At 37.3% G+C, this 23,770-nt stretch overlaps 2 protein-coding genes across 8 annotated transcripts in view; one reads left to right on the top strand and one right to left on the bottom strand.

Annotated features, from left to right (window-relative positions):
- BCAS4 (breast carcinoma amplified sequence 4) overlaps window positions 1-14,746 on the top strand; it is a 40,100-nt gene extending 25,354 nt beyond the window's left edge. For 2 of the 4 annotated variants that reach the window (XM_026664865.2, XM_087959285.1), the window contains one exon: window positions 14,586-14,746. In XM_026664865.2, the coding sequence (XP_026520650.2) occupies window positions 14,586-14,690 (105 nt within the window). In that variant the 3' untranslated portion in view covers window positions 14,691-14,746. Of the gene's footprint in view, window positions 1-13,518; window positions 14,058-14,585 lie in introns of those variants that run through there. The other 2 variants (XM_087959284.1, XM_087959286.1) reach the window with 1 other exon arrangement.
- A 2,314-nt stretch (window positions 14,747-17,060) lies between these two features.
- The window catches only part of ADNP (activity dependent neuroprotector homeobox), a 62,525-nt gene continuing 55,815 nt past the window's right edge, over window positions 17,061-23,770 (bottom strand). For all 4 annotated transcript variants that reach the window (XM_087959281.1, XM_087959282.1, XM_026664973.2 and 1 more), the window contains 2 exons: window positions 22,357-22,449; window positions 17,061-21,228 (listed from right to left, as the gene is read on the bottom strand). In XM_087959281.1, the coding sequence (XP_087815407.1) occupies window positions 18,103-21,228; window positions 22,357-22,449 (3,219 nt within the window). In that variant the 3' untranslated portion in view covers window positions 17,061-18,102. The remainder of the gene's footprint in view (window positions 21,229-22,356; window positions 22,450-23,770) is intronic.

Below are 23,770 nucleotides of genomic sequence, written 5' to 3'. Positions count from 1 at the left end.
CTTTATGGATTATGATTTTGTAAAACATTTCAAAGTTCCTTTAGTGCCTGTGAATCCCCCCATGCAGGTGGAAACCGTAGATGGGCGCGAACTCAAGTCGGGACCTATTCGCTTGCCACCCAACCACTGCGTATGCGTATTGGGGATCATGAGGAGGCGATAAGTTTTTATATCACTTGAACCTCCATCTTCCTTTGGTGCTCGGAGTATCCTGGCTGCGTCTACACGATCCGTTGGTGGCTTGGGCGCAGAACGCTGTTTCTTTTCCAAGCCTGCAATGTGTGGACCACCTGAGACATGTCTGCGCAGGCCAACATATTGTCGCTTCTGCTGCCTCGATTCCTTCAGAGCTGTCGGATTTCCCCGATGTTTTCAGTGAACAGGAGGCAGATCAATTACCACCACATCGTGTTTACGACTGTCCCGTGGATTTGATACCGGACGCTCCATTACCAAAGGGGAGGTTGTATTCTTTGTCTGAGCCTGAACTAGTTGCACTTCGAGAATTTTTGAATAAAAATCTAGCTCGGGATTTATTCGACCTTCGTCATCCCCTCTTTCAGCACCGTTCTCTTTGTCAAGAAGAAGTCGGGAGAACTTCGTCTTTGTTGTGACTATAGACGCTTAAATGCTATCACTGTGAGAAATAGCTATCCTTTACCGCTCATCTCCGAATTGTTGGAGCGGTTACGGGAAGCTACAATTTTCACGAAACTTGACTTACGTGGAGCTTACAATTTGGTTCGGATGCGTAAGGGAGACGAGTGGAAGACGGCTTTTGGCACTCGTTATGGTCATTTCGAGTACACCGTTATGCCATTTGGTTTGACCAACGCTCCTGCTGTATTTCAACATTTAATGAACGATATCTTTCGAGACATGTTGGATAAGTTTGTTGTCATATATTTGGACGACATTTTGATTTATTCAAAATCTAAAGAGCAACATCTTCAGCAGGTGCGTCAAGTGCTTCAGCGTCTTCGGGAACATAAACTTTATGCTAAATTAGAAAAATGTTTCTTTTTTCAGTCGTCTATCGAATTCTTGGGACACATTATTTCTCCTGTGGGCATTGCTATGGACCCCAAAAAAGGTTGAGGCGTTGTGTAGTTGGGAAGCTCCTCGTCGGGTTAAAGATGTGCAACGACTTTTAGGATTTGCCAACTATTATCGGACTTTCATTCCAGGTTTTGCGAAGATAATGGATCCCATAACCCAGCTTCTTTGTAAGAAGGTTCCATTTGTGTGGGGGCCTCCACAACAACAGGCTTTTGACACTTTGAAAAAGCATTTATAACTGAACCCATATTGAAGCATCCTGATCCGGATCGCCCATTTGTGGTCGAGACAGATGCTTCTAATGTCGCTATCGGAGCAGTGCTGTTACAAGCTTCGGAGGATGGCGCTCTTTTGTTTCCTTGCGCTTATTATTCTAGGAAGCTTACAGCTTTGAACGCAACTATACCATTTGGGAAAAAGAGTTGTTAGCTATTAAGGTTGCTTTTGAGACTTGGAGACATCATTTGGAGGGAGCTCGACATAAGGTGGAGGTTCGGACAGATCATAGGAACCTGGAACATTTGACCACGGCTAGGAAATTGAATCAAAGGCAGATTCGTTGGTCGTTATTTTTTGCCAGATTTAATTTCTCGGTTACTTACGTTCCAAGTGGTCAGAACCGGAGGGTGGATGCATTATCTCGGAAACCGGAGTATACTTGTGCCGAAGATCCTCTTCCTTTACGGACAGTGTTACCACCGGAATCTCTAGCCGTACTGCAGGAACCGGTAGATTTACGGGCCCAACTACAAGAGGCGCAACGTTTGGATGCGTGGACGCAGCAGAGACGGGAGGACATTGGCCCAACTTCTCCATGGTCTTTTGAAGACGATCTGCTTCGATATCGGGGTTTATTATATGTGCCTACCAGACCGTTGAGGGCTCTCATCATGACACAATGTCGTGATAACCCAGCCGCTGGTCATTTTGGATTACACAAGACCTTGCATTTGGTCACTCGGACTTTTTGGTGGCCTCGAGTTCGTCATGATGTGTCTTCTTACGTCGCTTCTTGCGTTCAATGTAGGCAAGCGAAAGCAGCATCCGGTGCACCTCCTGGACTTTTGCAACCCTTGCCGACTCCAAGTAGACTATGGGGAGCGATCTCTATGGACTTTCTGACACATTTACCGTCTTCATCGGGGTTCACAACAGTGCTTGTGGTAGTGGATATGTTGACTAAAATGGCCCATTTCATTCCCTGTCGGAAATTACCATCGTCCCGCACTACGGCTCAGTTATTTTTGCAACATATCTTCCGTCTACATGGACTGCCTGATAGAGTGGTTTCTGATCATGGGGTCCAGTTTACGGCAGAATTTTGGAAACAGTTAATGGCGGCTTTGCAAGTGAAAGTATGTTTAGCGTCAGCGCACCATCCGGAAACTGATGGCGGGACGGAGAAGGTGATTGGGATTCTTACTCAATATTTGAGATGTTTTGTTAATTTGCGACAAAACGATTGGGTGAAATACCTCCCGTTAGCAGAATTCGCGTTTAACAACTCGCAGCATACCTCCACCCGTGTCACGCCATTTTTTGCAAATATGGGTTATCATCCGCGTTTCTTCCCATTAACTATGATGGATTCCCGGTTCCTGAGACCCGAGAGTTTTTGGAAGAACTACACGCAGTTCGCCGCCTACTGATACAACAATTGAACAAGGCAAAAGAAGATTATAAGCGGTTTGCAGATCGGTCCCGTCGAGATACACCTCCGTTAGTTGTGGGTGATAAAGTGTGGCTATCTACAAAACATCTGAAGGTCGATCGCCCTATTAGAAAACTTGATCATCGGTTTATTGGTCCGTTCCCGATTGAGGCAGTTATTAATCCCGTGGCATACCGCCTCACTTTGCCACGATCCATGCGTATTCACCCCGTCTTTCATCGATCTCTTTTGATTCCTGATTCTTCTGTTTGTCGATTACGTGATTCTGCTGAACCGGGTCCGTTATCATTGCCTTCTGAGGAGCCTGCTGTTGACGATACGGTGGTCGACGTCCTTGATTCCCGTTGGCTCAAAGGTCGCCCAGTATTTGGTCAGGAGGAGGGTAGATGACTCGGAGGTTTGTTCCTGGACGGATGCGTCTACACTTCATGCTTCGGATCTGCTTCGAGACTTTCATGCACGCTTCCCTTCGAAACCGCATCCGGATCGCCAGACCCGGGGGAAGGGCCCTGCGGTGAGGGATAGTGTTGTGATTCCGGCATCTGCTACAGGTTTTTTGAATGACAGCTCCAGTGAGGAGGACTTATATGAATCAGCAAGTTCTAACGATGAGGAGGAGATGAATGCATTTGATTTGCAAGATCGGCTTGAACCTTCAAACTCCTCCACCCTTCAATTAGGTGGTCAGCCGGGAACGGGTGATAATGAGGAACCAATGATATCTTCAGGTGAAGAAGATGATAATTTGGATGATTGCTGGGTAGATGTCAGGACAAGACGTCTCCTGACAAGGAGGAACCAACGAGGATACAGTAGGAGAGCAGACCAGCAATTAGACTAATTAGTTACTCTATAAAGGGAGAGATATGACTTTGCACTTTGTCCGGAACAAAGTGTCTATTTGCAAGGAGAACTGAAGAGCACAGTTTGGAGGATTTTGATCTGAAATATCTTGTTGGGATTTGGATTTAATTCATTGGAACTTCTACTTATTGGAATTATTTTGTGAAGGATTTTGATCTGAAGAATCTTGTTGAGTCTTGGATTTAGTTCGTTGGAACTTTTACTTATTGGAGCTATCTGTGAAAATTCCTGTTTGCTGCCTTTCGTTACAAGGACTGTTGCTTTCAGCCTTATCTGTTTACTTTAAAAGGTGGGACATAACATTTTCCTGTTTGCTGCCTTTCTTTACAAGGACTGCTGCTTTCAGCCTTAACTGTTTATTTTAGAAGGTGGGACATAACATTTATATATATATATATATATATATATATATATATATATATATATATATATATATATATATATATATATATGTGTGTGTGTGTGTGTGTGTGTGTGTGTGTGTGTGTGTGTGTGTGTATACATATACATATACATATATATGTATGTATGTATGTATATATCTGTGTGTGTGTGTGTGTGTGTGTGATTGCCCTGAAATTGGAGGAACAAAATCTAGAATCTTTTATGAACAAAACACAATATTTCTTTATTCAATTTATTACTTACTCAGTTCCAAGGGACATGCTGTACTATTGTACAACCAACAATATTATTTTCAAAATATGTCTACCTCCAAATTCAGGACTTTAAAAAATACAATGCCTTTATAATCTAATTTGGATCTTAAAATGTGTTTAAACCTGTTGGAATACTAAATCAGGTTTGAAAGAATGTATATGGATATATTCATCCCTTCCCTAGATCCCTGTCTCATTAAGATATTGAGCATTTCTACAAAGTATTCAGAAAGTGATGTTAATTCGGAGTGATATTGTTCAGCTTGGTTGCGAAACTGTTATTAGTCTGCTGTTGCCCCCAGGGACAGCTCCATTCTGAAAATCACATCACTGCTGATGTGCTCTGGAATGAAATGACGTTTTGACTGGCAATTTGTAGCTGTGATCCAAAAAGTGGTCCAGTTAGAGAACTGCTAATATGTCTTGGGATGAAATTAATTAAAGGAGAGGGGAGTCCAAAGTACTCATTCAAGAAGAGAGACTTGTGGCATTTTTGCAGGATTCAACTGCTCTGCCCTGACTATAATCATCCTGCTGTGCACAGGTAATACTGACTCTGCATGATGTATGAGATGAAATTAGTTTGTTCTGAGATGCAGCTCAGAAGATGCCTGTTGAATCTTGGTTTATATGGCATGAAGTTGAACATGGGATGATAATATGCTGAATCAGACCATTGCTTTGCACCTTGTTCAATTTTGCATTTACATTCATTAGAAGTAACTCCCCAAAGTTTTAAAATGAATGATTGCCCTGAAATTAGAGGAACAGAATCCAGAATCTTTTACAAACAAAATGCAATATTTCTTTATTTATCAGCTGCCCAGTTCCAATGACACTCTGTACTATTGTTGTACAACCAACAATAGGTTTTTTTTCCAAAATATGTCTACTTGCAAATTCAGGACTTTAAAAAATACAATGCCTTTACATTTATTATCAAATTTGAATCTTAAAATGTGTTTAAACCTGTTGGAATACTAAATCAAGTTTGAAAGAATGTATGTGGATATATTAGGCTTACTATGTTGTGGATTACACACGTATTTTAGTTTATATAAATGCCTGCCTGAACTGTTTGTTTACACTTTTTTAAGAAGTTGGTTGAACTGCCTTTAAAATTAATGCAATATTAACTTTACAAAAAAAGAGCTGATATCTGTCAGAAAGATACTTCCCTGCTTCATTAAGGAAATCTGATTTAAATTTATCAAGACAGAGAATGGAAAAGAAATAGGCACCAGAAAGATAAAATGGCTATGAGAACTCTGTAAATATCAAGAGGCTAAGTTAATAAATGGAGTTGGGCCGATTAACTAAACACACTTCTGATGTTCACATAACACATTATTTTATGGTTTAAGTTATGGCTTGGTTCACATAACATGCTGATCAAATCCATTATAGCCTAGGAAGTTGTCCATCCATATCATTACTATTGTTTTATATTGTGAAAGTCCAGGCGGTATTAACACACATTTGTAGGAACTTGTTTGATAATTCAAGGAGAGTGCACTGCTTTTTATTTGCACTGTATTTTCTAGAGAGCCATCTTTCTGCCTAGTGATAGAATCACCCAATTAATATTGTTTACTTATTAATTTTAGAAACTGCCCATTTTATCCACAGAGCGACTTTTAATGATAAAAGGAAAACCTCCCCCACTGTCTGTTCAGATTTAGAAGCCACATTTTTAAAGAGAAATGGAAAGAATATGCTTAGTTGGATTGGAGAGGCAATTTGATCCTTTCCATAGTAGTAGTTTAGTTACCTTAATCCAAAAATGAAAAACAAGCTGCTATTTAACTTCAACTGCTAAATAATTTCAAAGAGTAATTAAGTTTGAGAATGGCATTTTATAATACTGGTGATCCTTGACTTATAAACATTTGCTTAGTGATTGTTTAAAATTACAACAACACTGAAAAAGGGACTTATTTTTCATAGTTACAACCAACATCCTCATGGTCATGTGATCAAAATTGAAATGCTTGGCCACTGGCATGTATTTAATTTTAGAAACTGCCCATTTTATTCCACAGAGCGACTTTTAATGATAAAAGAAAAACCTCCCCCACTGTCTGTTCAGATTTAGAAGCCACATTTTTAAAAGAGAAATGGAAAGAATATGCTTAGTTGGATTGGAGAGGCAGTTGACAGTTTCAGTGTCTCGGGGGCATGTGATCATCTTTTGTAACCTGACAAACAAAGTCAATGGGGAAGCCAGATTCACTTAACAACCATGTCACTAATTTAACAACTGCAGTGATTCACTTAACAGCCATGGTAAGAAGGGTCATAAAATGGGGCAAAACTCAATGAACAACTGTCTTGCTTAGCAATGGAAACATTGTGGTTGTAAATCAAGGATTATTTGTAGTCCAAGAGAGTCTGGGATCATGGGGGGGATGATGTAGGGGTCGGGGTAAAGATCGGGTATGGGTGTAGGATAAGCTTCTGCTGGGGAAGATTTCATGTTTTAAAGCAGCTCCCAGTTTTGCTTGTGAGGTAATGATGGTTGTAGCAAAGACGCTCTTCTCCATCATAGCCTGAAGGAGTCCAAATGTTGAACAGATCTCTAAACTCCTTGTTCTCCCCTTAACACTCTGCCCTTCCCCCATCTTCCTCCACAGAGCTTCTCCTCAAGGCAAATTTCCGGCTGAGGAAGGATCAAATATGCCCAGTCACTTTCCCTCCTCCTTCTCTCTGTCCAAGGCATTTCCCAGAGTTGTGTAACAAGGCACTTCCCTCCCTCCATTTGGGTTCAATTTTCCAGTGATGGTGCTCGTTGTTTTGTTCAGCTTTGCATTAAAAACGCACGGTATCTCCCCATTAACTAAAACTCTGTGTGTGTGTTTGTGTGTGTGTGTCTTACAATCCCAATTTATTTCCTGAGGTGAAAATGTAACATGAGCAGATGGCAAGTCTTAGCAGTCAAAATATAGCCAGAGCCTCTTGATTCTGATTTTAAGGATGATGTAAATTTCTGTCATGAAATTAGTTAGTTAATACTGCTTAGGAGTTAATGGATTTGTTGCACTTCAAATGCTTGTTACAAGTAGAGATTCAGCCATTCGTGACCCCTTGAGGAATAATGAAGAATAATGGAGGTTCAGGACCAACTGGATATTCTAGTCATGTTAGTGTTGTCAAATTGGGGAAAATATAAAAGGATGTACAAAACAGATTCCTTTTGATTCCATTGGTACTGCTATTTTTCTGTAGAGTGTTTGTAGCGAGAAGCATTTATTAGTAATGATAGTATCTTATTATCTCAGTGAAAGCCAGATTTTTAACTATGAGTATAAAAACAATTTTTTAAATAATAAATCAGTGAGCTGGTCCAATCTATTATGCAATATTTATCTAATTATTCTACTTATTCTACTTTTTATTCAATGCCAAGTTTTTTTATAATTTGCAGATTATTATGATTGTGTTTGTAACTTGCTTTTGGGCCTAAATAAAATTGATAGTGTTTTCTTGTACATTTGCATTGCACATTTAGGGTAATCATTCTTAAAAATAAGAATTTGATTTCACAAAAAAAACTTCACTACCCCTAAAGAGAGCAGCATAAATTAATACAGGACTGAATCAGGGTTGCATTTTATGCACTTGTAATTGATATTCATGCCCATAATTTACACACTAAAACTAATGTACTTTTCTTTCCCCTAAACCTGGTAATGATTTGCAAACCTAATGCTTTTGGGAAAGGTAATACAGTAAGATGATTGTATTTTGTGTCTGTGGGGAGGGGGGAGATTTGGCTTTCACAAAAAATTCCATATATTCTTGGCATATCAAATTAGTACAAACAAAAACTGTAGAGATTTGCTGTACAACATTTACAATGCCCTAAGCTGTTGTGAGATTTGTAGATATTTGGAATAAATTCTTAGCAGATGTAATTTGAATATTATTATCATAATTATCTTCCTGATGTTTTCTTCTTAGTATTTTTTCCTCCATATACATTAAGGCAGACTTTATTACAGTATGTTGTGAGCAAATTCTTGCAAAAATAATCTGCTGAGGATTTGCCGGCCTTCCAAGAGCATGCCTTGTGATCCTTACTTAGCATTTTCTCTTACTTATTCTAGTAGTCTAATTGATGTTTTCATGATCAGCATTTTATATACTTTTCTTAAATCATCTTGTTTGCTAAGTTAGATCGATTTGCCCTGCATGCATATAAACAATTTTATAGGGTAATAAAATGCCAATTGAATTTAAAATTTAGTTGCGTATAATGATGTGGTATACTCTGCATCCTATATTAGAGGGGGTAACTTTAAGGGTAAAGACTTTCATTCAAAGCAAGAATTAAAATTGTTTTGATAAACTGCTATCACACTTGCAAGCCAAACTATTATGTGATCTTTTAAAAGTATTTTTATATAAATTGCAAGAATGTCAGAATCACTGACTTTATTTGGTCTACCCATTATTGCTAGGTATCATATGGTTTAATCACACTTGGATTTATAATTCCAGGAATTTTCAATGAAGATAGCTTTAAAAAGATGTGTGAGTAAAAAGGGTTGGATAGACTCAGTAAAATTCAGTGTTCCCCATGGCATGTCTCTAAATATTACTTTTAGGAGAACAGTGGTATGAGAAAGTTAAGTTTCTTGATTCAGATTGTGGCCATCTCAGAGCAGTGTTTCTCAGCCTTGGCATAAGATAGATGGACTTCAGTGTTAGAATTTCTCAGCTAGCATACTGTAGAAGACTACAATAACAAGAGATTACATGGCATAATAAATTTCATTCAAAATTGTTTGGCCAACCCCAGTGATAAACATAGTGGCTTGATCTGAAAGGCTGAGAGGTGTGTTTATGAGAAAGAATAGTTTGTTTGTTTTTTCATAATCTAGTTAGCCAGCATAATAGGAATCAGCTACTAACCAAGACATGAACTCAAAGTTGTGTGTTTGGATTTAAGGCTATATTTGTCAATCTTGGCAACTTGAAGTCCACGTATCTTCAGTCCACCATGGTTGAGAAATACTGGTTTAAGGAAACCTTGAAGTCTCAAAGGGAAACAGAGACAATCAGTTGCTAGCCTACGTAAATGCCATTGCCCTCTGCTGCCTAAGTGAAGCCATTTAAAAAATGATCATGGCATAAGTGATGGATTCCATGCAATTGGAGGGTTAATAGCTATTTTCGGAAGTAGATTATGTTCATGGGAGATGATGATCCTGGCAACAAAAGCAGTTTAATGCAAAGTGATTCCATTTCCAGCTTGTGTTGCCACTAAATATGAATATGAATTATTTTTGGATATGTGTGTAGGAGTAACAGAGCTTTCCTGGTCTGCCTGGAAAAGGGTAGCTAGGATTATTATTATTTTGGGGGCAACTGCTGTGGCCAGCAATTGCTATTGCAGTTCTTCAGGTAGTTTACTTAGCAGACAGAACTCGGTCTGCAGAAGTCTCCATGATTTCTGTGGCTTCCGTTCTGAGTGCCCTCCCCCCTCGGTTGCAGTGCCAATTCCACAGAGAGAGAGAATGAGTCTCTTCCTGTAGCTGTACACCAACTATTTTTATTTGCTTCTAACCAGCAATGTTGTCCCAGGGTTGAAATGGGGCTGGGGATCTTATCACTTCCTCCAAAAAGTTAGATGGCTGGTTGTATCTGTTGAAGGAAACTGCAGTTCAGGAAAACTCATGCTTTGTAATAAAAATTTGCTAGTTAGAAAAGGTATTGCCAGACTCCTAATTTTTGGTTATCAAGGTGGAAGAATCACTTATTGCTTCAGAAGCTTGAACCAGATTTGGATATCTCGGATATCTTTTAAACTTTTTTATTAAAGCAGCCACATTGTTTTTTTTTTTTTTTTAAATATTGATTCAGTTTTCAGCCAACAACCTCACATCTTTCTTGGTGTTCAAGCTGCATATTCTATGTAGAAGCAAGAGCCAACTTTTCCTTGTACAAAATCCAGAGTGATCGTAGAGATAGTAAGGTTGTCAGGTTAATCACAAATGTAGATTTTAAAATATGAGGAGAGTTTATCATCATGTAGGTTTACAACACCGATCTAGTTCTATGTTTTGTAATGTAATTAAAGAATCAGAGAATATAATAGTATCTGTTTAGCCCAGGTGATTTCTTGAAATGTCAGTTTCTTCTTCTTTCTTTTCCAGATTAAAATTTAGCTTTAGGTAGAAGAAAAGAGATTCTGTTCCTCTTGGCAGTATATAGCTCCTAGAAAACCCTAGAATCTTGAAAAAGTTGGAATTAAATTGTAATTTTAATTGGATAGAGGGGAAAATTAATAAATGCATAAGAGACTATTCTTACTAGCTGTTCATATCTAAATTGCCATTCATATAAAATGAAATCATACTTTGTTTTTGTCCTAGTCACATTAACTGTTTTTGGGAGAATGCCTCCTGGCATATTACTGAGAAACCATCTGCAGCCCAGCATAGAACAAAATGCACATCCATGCCAAAAGTGATATGCAATAAAAATTTGAAGGATGCTTCTTAATGGATATAATAACTGGGATTGTATGATCCAACCACTATTAGGGTTCTCCATGGCTCCATATTTCTTTGCATGGCATTTTTTTCTGTCAGTGTGTGATGGAGGTTCCTGTTGCCTGCTGCTCTCAAAAAATATTTGCAGCAATCATCAGGGAAACCCTCAATCCTTAGCAAATGTTAAACGTGCTTTCTATGTTAGAAAATCTGGTTATCAGCTCCCTTTGCATCTTTTTGGTACCTGTGAGATGTTTTATGAATGCATATTTAATATTAAAAATATGGAACGATTCTCTTGCTAAAGTTTTATTTGTATGCCTTTTGTGTTAAATATTGCCAAGAGAGGGAGTAAACATGAAATTTAGGAGGGGAGTTTTCACTTCCCATCCTTAGCTGGTGTCCTAGACTTGGATGCTTAGAAAGCCACCTTTCATCTACTATCCCCAGCAGATATAAAAGCATGTATCTGCTATAGTTACTGTTCGTTGTATCTATCTGTAAAATGTTCTTGGGCCTAGCATGATCAGTGTACATTTGTGCACACTGCTCACTGCCTTGTTTCATATTGTGCTATTTGATTTTAAATAATAGTGCATTCGGCTGGTCAGATATTTTTGAGTATTAAGGCTAATGTTATTGTAGCTGATTACAGGAGGTTGCTTGTAAGTAGACCAGGATTGTCCACATTAGTTAACAGCACCCTTGTTACTTATCTGGAAATCTTGTGCTAAGTTAACTTCTTCTATTTAAGTTGCTTTTGGTCAGGATTATGGGTATACAAATGTGGATGTACTGATTTAGTGCCAAGGATGAGCAAAAGCACGCAAATGTTTATTTCTCTTTTCCTAGCCAGTATTGCTTGCCTCTTAAGAAAGGAGAAAGGGTCAGCTTTGTTCAGAAGCTAAAGGCTTAATCCTTAAGGCTACCTATTGATTCTTGCAGTATTCCAGTGGAAGGTCTGGTCTCAATAAGGGAGAAGTGAAGCATGTGAAAGTAGAGGGTGCTTTCTTTCTTCTTCTTTTTTTGGGGGCGGGGGAGGAGAAACCGTGTTCCTATCTTGGTTGTTTTTTTTTAGTATTTTAACCTTGGCAATCATTTATTCTTTTGTCAATGAAGAAAGGGGAGAGCTAGCTGCTATCTCAGAAGTGGAAGAGTTGACCTTCTTCTCTAAAAAGAATTGCAGAAGTCCTTGGTGGTTTCCAGCCACTTCGTTTTGGTGCATAGCTACTGGAGCTGCACACAGCAACACAACAAGATATTCCTTTACTCAACCAGGAGGCAGATGGCCCCTCCTCCACACAACATCTCGGGCACGCACCTTCTTCACCACATTTAGTAGGCCTCAGAATGGCTGCTTGGCTTTTTCCACACCATCAGCCTGGTGCCAGAGATGGAAGTATGAGAGCCTACCATCCACCCTGTAGCTGCGAAAAAGCAAGGAGTAAGGAATGCTTCAGGAGTATTCGCATAAAGCACCGCTTGTCAGTTGTCACCCATGAGAATTTGTTTCTGCTGGTTGCCATTTTATGGTTGCTGAGGAGATGCAGGTTGAAAATTTGAGAGGTGGAATACTCCTGCATACCTCCTTACCAACAGCTTAAACATTATCAGTCCTTAGGGAAGTATCATGCAGTGATATTCCTAGGCTAGGCTGGAGAGATGAAGGAAGATACCCTGCAGTGCTGCTTCTATTGCAAAAGAAGTAACTGCTTAAGCATTGGGATTTTGCAACTATTTTGTTAAGTACTCAATGCTTTCTACTTTCTTTCCGCTTCCCCCACCCCTACCCCCACAAGGAAGAACCTTATGTACTCCATTATTTACCTAAGACAAGACAGGAAAGCCCCTTGGAGCAGCATTTATCAACCTTGTCAATTTTTAAAGATATTTGGACTTCAACTCTAGCTGGCTGGGGAATTCTGGGAATCGAAGTTCACACATCCTAAAACTTGCCAACGTTGAGAAACTGCCTTAAGAGGCATAGATTTCTTATTTTCAGAGACACTGCTTTCAGTACACGTTGACAGCAGTAAGTTGCTGCTTTCTTTCCCTACTTATGACCTCCAGAAACTTCTAGTTCCATATTCAATATGACTAAGTAGGCTTTCTTCAGTAAACCTTCCATAGTAAAATGCAAGTTGTGGTTATCCATAAAGCCTCTCTGTGAGTTAACAGAAATTCTGAAACCCTTTTCCAGTATTGAGGCAGACTGAAACATTGATCTATTTTATTCATCAGAGAGTCCATGCTAATCTAGTTGAGTGGTATGGAGATGCTTTGGTTGCATGCTCCAACTTCCAAGTGAGAGCAGCAGGCATCTGCATGAGCTACAATACAGAACCATCAACATGTTTAATGTTAAGTTCTATTTCTTTAATAACCCAGAGGCACTTTAGAGGGAGAGAATAGCAAAATACCAAGGTTTGCCTATTTCTGAACCTGCTTTCTCAAGTGACTTGTTCTTACAGAGTAAATCAGCAAAATATAGATGCTTTAAGGGCACAGAAGCAAAGCATTAATTAAGAATGTGTTGGGTATCACATTTTGATGAGTGGTATTCCTATCTTTGTACATAAATACACATCTTCCATTTGTCATTCATATCTTGTTACATGTTATAGGAGCCACACTTAAGGATTTCCCCTTTAACATCTGGATGGAATATCTTGGTCTGTCAGTATAACTTCATTGTATCAAATTAAAGATAGGGATTTTTTTTTAAAAAAAATGCATTAAATGCAATTTCTCAATGTTTTATTGAAAGTGTAACTGGAATCATGAAACCTGTGCATTGAACCTAAAGCAGAATATAGACAGTTCTCAACTTATGACCACAACTGAGCCCAACGTTTCTGATGCTAAGGAGACGTTAAATGAAATTTCCCCCATTTTACGACCTTTGACAGCTGTTAAACGAATCAATGCAATAAAGTTAGTAACATGGTTAACTGAATCTGACTTTCCCATTGACTTTGTTTGTCAGAAGATCGCAAAAAGGGTGAAAAAATCATGTCACTTTTTTTGAGTGGCATTGCAACTTCAAACAGTCACTAAACAAACTGTTATAAATTGAGGACTACCTATACAGTCAAGAAAAAGATTTACGCTGGCAGTTATGTCTCCCAAAAGGTCTCCATGCTGAGAGCTTGGAAATGGATGGCTACCTGAAAAAAGCAATAAATGATGGCAGCAATTATGCTTTAGGAAGATATTTTTGATGATAGAATTTATATAATCCCCCTAGGCCAAACTCATATACATAACAGAAATTAAACATTTATTGCATAAAGTACTGCTTTTAACACTACACCTGTATTATACTCTGTATAACCATTCCATTTATTCCCCAATGAATTTGCTTGAGTAAATCTGATTCAACATATCCGGAAATTAGTGACATAAGTCACAAATGAACACAAAGCAAGTGAACCTTACAACAGAATTAAATTTCTGGTTCAACTCATCCAATTTCTGGGATCTAAGACAGTGGTGAGGAAAAAACATGAAGGGATGAATTTTTCACATGGGCATCTGGCACATCATCTCTATTGATTAAAGAGCCCCTTTTATTTCTGTATTGTGCATCAAAAGCTTTGTTTTACACAATTCTCAAGAGCTAATTTTGCTCCTTTTTTGGCATTCAGAACCCCTGTAGTGCAATCCGCAGCAGAGAAAAGGATTTTAAACTTAACTTGTTAGAAATAATGAAATCTTTGCCACATAAACCAATCTCGTGTGTGTACACACAGAGAGACATAAGTTGTTAAAAGCTATTTAATTAAATATTTTAATTCTGTGGTGTCCAACTTAACTTTTTTGTTTTTGTTTCAGACATGTACTCCAGATGCACAGCAGAGTTATAACCTGCCTGAACTTTATAGAACGGAAGATTATTTTCCTATCAAATATATTGGTAGCAAATATCAGAACCATTAGTTCTGTATTTATGCTTATTGCCTTATAGTCAAATAAACCATTTGGGTATTCTCCTTTCCACCTTATTTTACATTTTGTATTAGGGCAAAATTCATCATGGGAAAGAAAACTGCTATTTTCAATGTGTTCTAGTCTTGATTATGGGGCAATGAATTTTTTTTATTCCTTGTGTTTGATACTTGAGGTATGTTTACATAAATAAAAGAAATATCAGGAAACAAGATTTAAAATGGAAGGAAAAAATATTTGTGAAGACATGCTGGAAACTACTTTTTCTGAAGTGTATTTGGTGTAAGCAGGAGACTCTCTGCACCATTAATATAGTGTACAGTATGCAAACCAGTTTGGTGTACTAATTAAGGGCAATATATTGTCTAGAAACCAGGAATTCTAATCATGTTACATGCATAAAATCAGACAAGGTAAAATTTGGTCTTTCAGACCTAGGAAGAAGACCGTGACAAACTATTTCTGAAAAATGTTGTTCAAGGATTTGTCCAGGGAGTCAATCAACACTAACCTGAAGACAAAACAAAATACAATGAAAACTAAGAGTCAGTTCTATTTACACTTCTTCTTACGATATCTGCAACTAGAATATATGCAATTATTATGAACTATTAACTCCAAAATGACTTGATTTTTTTTATCATACTCCCAAGCACACAACTGTTAGTTGTGTTTAAAAAAATAAAATGTTTCACTATTTGAAGCTGGATAAACAGGAATTCTAAGGTCATTGCATCCTATTTAAATCTGCAAGAATTATCAGCAATCTGGTGCTCGTGCACATCAATGAATATATTTGCTGGAAATAAAATGACTTGGGAATATTTGTACATAAAGAGAGGAACCATAAATGAAAAGGCATTTATGCCTGCTAAAGCTAAGATAGGCAAGCAGTCTAAATAGCACGTAACTATTCAGAAGAGGAAGAAATCCTTCAAATCGGAATAGAGCGGAGAAAATGAACATGTCTTAAAGATTACCTGGACCTGAACTCAACTCCTGGTGACTACCAGGTGGTCTCATTTCCCATGTATTCTTATAAAGAAAAATATGGGAGATTGTAAAAGTAAAGTCCCTTCAAGCCAATCTTTAATATATCTTGGAATTTCATGGACAAGCTATGTTGTTTTCTAAGCAACTATACATACATGATTTGTCATTATCTTCTGCCAATTCTTTTTCAGTTTTCTAATCTGCAGCTCTGGAATTCTGCTTACTAAGCCTTTGGGGGGGGGGGGGCACATTTGGATAAGTGTTGCTCTATGACCAGGGGTGAATAGGTACAGCTTAATGTGTTTTGTAATGGGCCAGAACCATTATGAGAGATATTTGGGTAGAATATCCATAACATACTTTCAATGAGCCAAACATAAATAGCAGATTGCCAACTTCTGGTGAATTGGATTTTGTGATCATTTGGTATCCAATTTATAATCTCCTAGAAACTGTAAGGTGCAGATTGCTACTTTACCATCGAGGTGTAATTTTTTTCTGCAATAATTCAAATGTAAAGTTACAGCATTAGCGGGATTTTTAAGTTTTAACAAATCTTTCTTAAGTATTTTTTACTGGAAATTAATGTAAATATTGTCAAGTTTACACCAATACAGATTTAGCAATTTCCCCCCTCTGCTAGAACATATAATAAATACATCCTTGACTCCAGCAGACTGCATCACAATGCAATAAACTAGGCATTTAAATATAAGCAAAATATTGTGAAAAAAGGAAAACATGGTTTGAGAACTAGACAAATTAATAAAAAAAGATCTTATAAAATGCTCTACAATTAAGTCTGCTACAGTAGAAACCTCATTACGACAAAAATACACATTGACAATAATGTTAAAACTTGTTATTTCCCCAACTCGCCACCCTTCAATCCCATACACTGATGTGTGTGAAAACTCAAATAGCGTATCTGCAAATAATGGGTATGAGACACATTTAAATCCATTCACTGATTTACTACAAGGAGCAAATCTTAAGGACTGTCAACTTGCAAAAAAAAAGTACTTTTAAATATGATTTCAATAGGAGTGTTTAAAGCACATCTTTAAACTGCCATTGAAAACAACAGAATTTTAAAATGTTTGGATGTTTTATGCTGCATCTGCAAATCCATATACAGTACTGTAATTTTAATACATTTCTATCTGTTTGGTTCAGTAGATTATATATTAACACTAGCTTGCACATAGATAGTTTATGTTTGTTAATACAGAACTCTGTAGATAACTTCATTTTCTCAAGGCATAAATTCTAGCATCTGAATTTTGTTTTCTTTCAACAAAAGCCATCACAATGACTTGGGAAACAGGTAATTCAGAATTTGTAATAAAAGCAAATATTTACATTAAGCACAATACAGCAATTTATTTAGATGTTTAAATGAATACAAAGGGGAAATAAAGATCACAAAATTATCCATACTACAACAATGTGTCATATATTAGATGGTATAAATGAATAACACCATGAGGTGTTAACTAAAGATAAAACTAAATATCCAAAAAAATGCAGCACTCATTTCCGTATGCTGCTTTTAACACAGTACAGTTTTATACAGATCTAAAAGGTGTCAAAATTAGTAGCTGCAAACTTGTTTCTTGCATGTGATTTTAGCTTAAAAGATTTCAGAAAATGTCTCTGAAATTCATAGTCATCAGTTATAATGTCAAGGATATTCAAGAACAAGAAAATTCTATAATACAGTAAGAGTCCAGATATATTTTATGTTGCTGGCCTCTTTGAGATTGTACAAGGTTATGTGCAAAAACTAAATCTGTCAAAATTCATACTATAGCAGTTTCAAGCTTTTTGCTAGGTAAACTAGATACAGCATTTATTACACAGCAGGGCAACACTAAAAAAAAGGGAAAAGAACCAAATCTATGATGGATACACAAGAACAATAGCATAAGCATCACTTGAGTAGGTCTAAAAGACTGTACAAATATACATTTCAACTATTCAGAATGATACATGAAAAAACAATTTTTCCCAGAGTCTACTATACACATTGAACTGGTAGCTCTTATGTTGGCCCTATAACTACCATGTGGAAAAGGTAATGTTTAAAAAGACATACAGCTGAACATATACAGTGAAATAAATGTTGAAAATGCCAATAAAATAAACCTTTTCTTCAGTGAACTGGGAGCTACCAGCATATCAGTTTTCACATTAAGTTACTGTGCTCATCACAGCACATACTCTCAAGTGAGATTTGCCAACAGCATACTTTGAAATAAGTACTAGAATTGGCTTTGTAGCCACTAGCCAGATGACCTTGCACTCAAAAGGCAGTACCAGTTATAATGAACTTTAGCATTCATTGTAAATGAAAGTATTTAGAGAGTTGTCAAGTGGGAGATACTGAAGTCATGGAGTTAACCAACTTTTATGCTTGCTGGCTACTCAGCTCTACCCCCGTTAGGCTGCTATGCATTGATTCTGTAACCCCATCAGTCACGTTGTCAAACTGGTCTCCATCCTCACTGTCAATTGTGCTATTTTGCCACTCCATCTGTGGATTTGACAACTTCTCATTAATTTCTGTTGCATTTTTCCATTGTGACTGGTCCTTAGACCAAAACTCACCTATTTTTCCATAGGAACTATTCTTCCATTTTGAATGGTCTCCATCACCCTCAGAGACAACACATTTAGTTTCTGCACCTGGTTTACTATTAGCATCTTCACTTTGGGATGATTCATCAGTCCAAGTTTCGGGCTTCACTTCAGATGCATTATCTTCAAAGTCAGATGCCTGTTGAGAACCAGGTCCGCTTTCAGAGGCTGATACTGGATCTTTCCATTCAATAACATCATCCTGATCTTCTTGGTCACCTTCACTGTCTGAGCCATTAGCCGCCTGCTTTCCTGGTTCTGCTGCAGAGCAACTTTCCTGGATTTTTGAATCTCCTCCATTCTCTTTTTGGTCTGTTTTTTCTGGAGGCTCCAACACGGCTTCCAAGGGTGCCTCCTCAGATATGTTTTCATCTGTGTTTTCATTTATACTAATTATAGATGTTTTATGATCAGAAACAACTTCTACAAAAGGACTATTGCTTTCATTGAATTCATCTATATTTTCGTAACTGTCTGAAGAACTTTCATTATCTTTACCTAAGGTTATTTTTTTATCAACCGTTTTACTAGCATTGACTCTAGAATTCTCTTCATCATGGTTTTCAAATAGCCATTCATCATCAAAATCCATTTCATGTTTCACTTTATTTAATTCTTTCATGTTGAATCCTAGCAAAACACCCATTTTAAACTTTTCACAATCTCTAACACATTTCTTCCTTTTGTTACTAAAATGTGAAGCAATATCAGATTTCCATAGCCAAAGACTGGCTGCTAACTTTTCAATTTCTCTTCGACCGGGATATGGTTGTTTATTGAAATACTTGGTGAGAAATGTTTTTCGGGCTTCATACGAATCATCTTCATGACCTTTGGGATCCAAAGCAAGTACTACAGGTTCTTCAGGCTTTTCCTCAAAAACTGAGGGTGAATCATCATCATCTATTTTTCTTTTCTTCAAAAGAGAAAATTCCATGTGTTCATAAGTACGTTTCACAGGTCCTGTACCTGGAGACGGATTTATCCGAGAGGGAATATTAGATTTGTCTTGACCATTTTGTGTCTTCCCCACACCTCTACAATGGACAAGGTGCAAAGTTATAGTTGAGGCAGTCATGTTACTAGTGTACACTCCAAGGCAATGAATACATTTATATGTGAGCTTTTTCTCTACGGGATGAACTGTTTGAATAACTTGGTGTCTCTCCCTTAAGTGATGCGCCAGTGCATCAGAGATGGGTCCTTTGAGGATGGAAAAACACAAAGGGCAAAGAGTTTTCCCCACATCTTTCTTATATGGAACTGCTGCTTGAGGCGAACTTTTGACAGGTAAATCTGTCTTCTCTTGAATTTTTGGCTGTGGTTTTGGAGGAACTGGAGGAGTATTTTGAGCATGATAAGCAACAGATTCAGCAGGGGCATCTCTCAAATTGTAGGTAGTTACAAGTAAGTGTATATTGGTGTGACTACCCTGCTGTAATGTCAAATCAAATGTTAAAGTGGAATCTGTTTTAGGTCCCATTTCTTCATCAATATGAACCATTCGCATATGAGCAGCCATCTTTTCAACATCATTAAAAGTGGAGCGACAGTAGGGACAGGACAGGCCATGAATTAACATGTGGTTAAGTAATGTATCAGTGGGCAAGTAGCGATTACAGTATAAACATTTGCTAGTAAAATTGTGTATTTTCATTATGTAGTTAGCAACCGCAGGCACCTTTTCAGCTTTGTGTTCTTTCTCAAAATGAACACTGTACACATTTTCTGGAAACAGCTCATTGCAGATTGTACAAATTTTCCATTTCTGCGTTGATGAAGTATTAACAGCAGAAGCGACGGCTGTAGCATTTGCTCCAAGGGGTTTGGATGTGGACTGCGCTAATCCTCTGGATGCTGCCTGAGATTGAGCTAATGGTGTTGATTTCAATGCACTGGATGAAAGTGTAGATGCGTTGGCAGATTGAAGAGAGTACCTTGCAGAAGTCTGTGGTCTTGGTTCTCCTCCAAGAGGGTACGGCCTCCCATTTCCACTGGGAGGATACTGTTTCAAGGATTGCTGGGATAGAGACACTGGGGAGCTACCAGTTAAACTTAGCCGTCCTGTATGACTAACATAACTTGGTGGTACAGATTTCACTCCATAGTTATTCTGCTGTAAGTGAACACTGGACATCATATTAACTCCTGAATTCAATGTAGGCTTTGGTATATTTAGTCGATTTATCATTTGCTGTGATGGAAGAGAACGAACATTTCCAGGAGACAGGGGTCCCAATCTCTGAGGAAGTCCCATAGGCTTTTTATCCTGGGGTTTTGGAGCAATCAACATCAAAGGTTTGGATCTTGGGACTACCACATTAGTGTGCCCTATCATTGCTGTCACCTGATATCCTATGCGCTCATGGTCTTCAATAACATGCTGTACTAAAGCTTCATATGATTTCGGCATAAAAAGGCATCGTTTGCAGTGAATCATACTCTCTTCTCGGGAACCAGAACTCAAGGATACAGCTCCATTGAGTGATTTTTCACTTGCTTTTGCTATATAAGGTGCAGCAACATGCTGAAAATGTTCCCTGTAAATGTGCTTTCTAACTATTTCGTAGAGAGGATCTCGGTAAGTGCACTTCTTACAGTAATAAACAGCTTGTTCTATACTGTCAGCCTGCTTAGGTTTAAGGCTATCGTGCTTGTTTTTATCTTTAAAAGTGCTGATGCCTCCACTTGGTGTGTTGGCATTGGGAGCATGAAATATTTTAATGTGCGTTTCCAAAGTCTTTTTGTCTGCATTGAAAGTACAGTAGGGGCAATTGAGAAGAATCCGGTTTTCGAAGTCTTCGCTATGAACATTCCGGAAATGACTTTTGTAAGCAGAAAAGAACTTTGAGGAAAATGGGCACGCACTGCAGCAAAATGGTTTTGTCCGATAGTCCTTTTAAAGAAAAAGAAAAAAAGTTAGTATCATAAAAAATTCATTTTAATATAGTTTAAATATCTTCTACTAAGCATTATTAAATTAGTAGGGTCATCATCCATTTAGCAGTTTTTCCTTATACTGGCAAAATCAGGCTAGGGTAATGGTTTGATATTATATGCCTCCCAGTCTTTTGGGATTAGGGCAGATAATAATTACTGTGAGATAAACAAATAAATAATTCACAGTTCTTCATAGCTTCTCATGATAATGCTGAAACAATCTAGTGGACATTATCATTTTTTTAAAAAAAGGAATTCACATTTCTAGTACTTCATGGAAATATGCATCAAAAACATATACCAGTATGTAGGAACAATTTACTATACTCATATTATCTACATGCATGCATTTCAAGCTTTGACATGTAAAATTAAAGCATGTGACTGCTTTTATATTTTATAATGGAAAGACTTCAAAATGTTTCACAATAGTTCTAAGTTCATGATGTTCCAAAAAGGCAAACAAATAAACAATCTTCAACTGTCTTATATTGTCCTACGTATCCCTCAGTTTACTTTATTGACACTGATAATTAAATTCATTTTTTAAAGATTGAATATTCATCCTGATAAATCTACAAAGAAACATTTATATATTTACAGTATATTTGATTATGTTTGAAGAGAGGTAACAGATTGCTTAGGTATTTCTATATATACACTCAGAATGAGCAACTAAATAGAACGGACAATTCAAACATTAAATTTTAAATCATTATTTGCAGTAACTATAAGTTTAGAATGCCAAACTTTTATTTCAGTTTCCAAATTTGGCAATCAAATAATTTAGAATCACTAGAACCAATTTTTGTTATGTGTGTTCATACTTTCACATTTTCAGTTGTTTCTCTGAAAGACAACTTCTGGATGGGAAGCAACGGTTATAACTACAGTTTGTTAATGTATTCTCAGTTCTTCCACAAAACAAATTTAAATTACTAAACACTGAGTCTCGTGGACTCAGGTTTATGGAAGTACAAATTAACATTGTGTTGTAAAGCAACAAACATTTACTATAAGTTTTTTTTAAAAAAAAAAATTAATGGATTCAGATCAGGTATCTTTCACCCATTAATGTACTAACCTGATTTTTTGTAAGTGAAGGGTCCCACAATCCAACATCTTCCCATGTAGTGTTTTTCAAATAGAAATCATTGGGTTCAAACTGCTTAAAATCCTGCAAAGATGGAGAAAATGGCATAAACCATAAATAGGAATAACATACTATTAATATTTGACTGGTTATTAATTTCATATCTAAATTCATAATCCAAAAACAAAACAGTGCTCAGAGACCAAATCCAAAAGAATACAAGATAATGAACTAACTTCATTAAAAAAAACCTAGGATCCAACCATTAATGAAAGAACGATACTTAAAACTCCTTCTAAAATGAATCTGGATTTAATTCAGTTGGTTTCCCCGGCCCCTTTCCAGTATATTCTGAAGGCATGAAAGTCCTTAATAGATAGTCCTTGATTTACAACCAAAATTAGGATCTAAACTTCTGTAGCTAAGTTAAGTGAGTTGCACTAGATTTTATTACTTTTTCTTGCAGGGATTAAGCTAATCATTAATCTGGCTTCCCACGTTGACTTTGCTTGTTGAAAGGAAAGGTTGAAGATGACAATCAGGGAAACCCAGAATGATGCAACTGCCATAACTACATACTGATCACTAAGAGCCCTATTTGATCATGTTACCGCAGAACCTCTGCTAGTCGTAACTGTGAGTCACTTTTTGCAGTGCTGTCTTGACTTCAATCAGTTGTTCAATATTTGGGACTACTGTATTTGCAAAAACAAATTATTTTCTGCACTACAAATTCTTTATTTTGTTATAGCATTAGTATCTGAGATTTTTTTTTCATACCAGAAAGGAAAAAAATAATCTAAATCTAGACTAAGTAGCAATTGTACAAAAATGCTGTACAGGTTGTCCTCAACTTACAACAGTTCATTTAGTGACTGTTCAAAGTTAAAACAGTACTGAAAAGTGACTTTTGACTGTTTTTCACACTTGCAACCTTTGTAACATCCCTATTATCGTTTATCAAAATTCAGATGCTTGGCTTATACTTATACTTGGTTTATACTTATGACTGTTGCTGTGTCGATCACCTTTTGCAACCTTTGACAAGCCAAAACAATGGGGAACCAGATTCACTTAACAACCATATTACTAAATTATCAACTGCAATGATTCACTTAACACCTGTGGCAAGAAAGGTAATAAAATGAGGCATAACTCACTTAAAAAATGTCGCACGTAACAACAAAAATTTAGGGCTCAACTGTGGTCGTAAGTCGAGGACTACCTGTAGTACTGAACCCAAAAGAGTAAAAGGGAATATGAGCAGGAAAGGTGCTTGTGCTACTCTTTTGGAGTATGCCTAGCAGAATAAAGCTTCCAGAACAGAGAAAGCTAAAGTACTTCCAACCTTTGTTTTTCCATTTTGCAACTAAGAAATCCCTATATCTTGTCGGCATAAAACTAA

Source organism: Notechis scutatus, chromosome 3, assembly GCF_049901735.1.
Source record: "Notechis scutatus isolate UNSWTSFEM ecotype Mainland chromosome 3, rNotScu1.2, whole genome shotgun sequence".
Classification (NCBI taxonomy): Eukaryota; Metazoa; Chordata; class Lepidosauria; order Squamata; family Elapidae; genus Notechis; species Notechis scutatus.
Note: the sequence above shows the minus strand (reverse complement) of the source record. Positions and strands in the feature narration are given on the sequence as shown.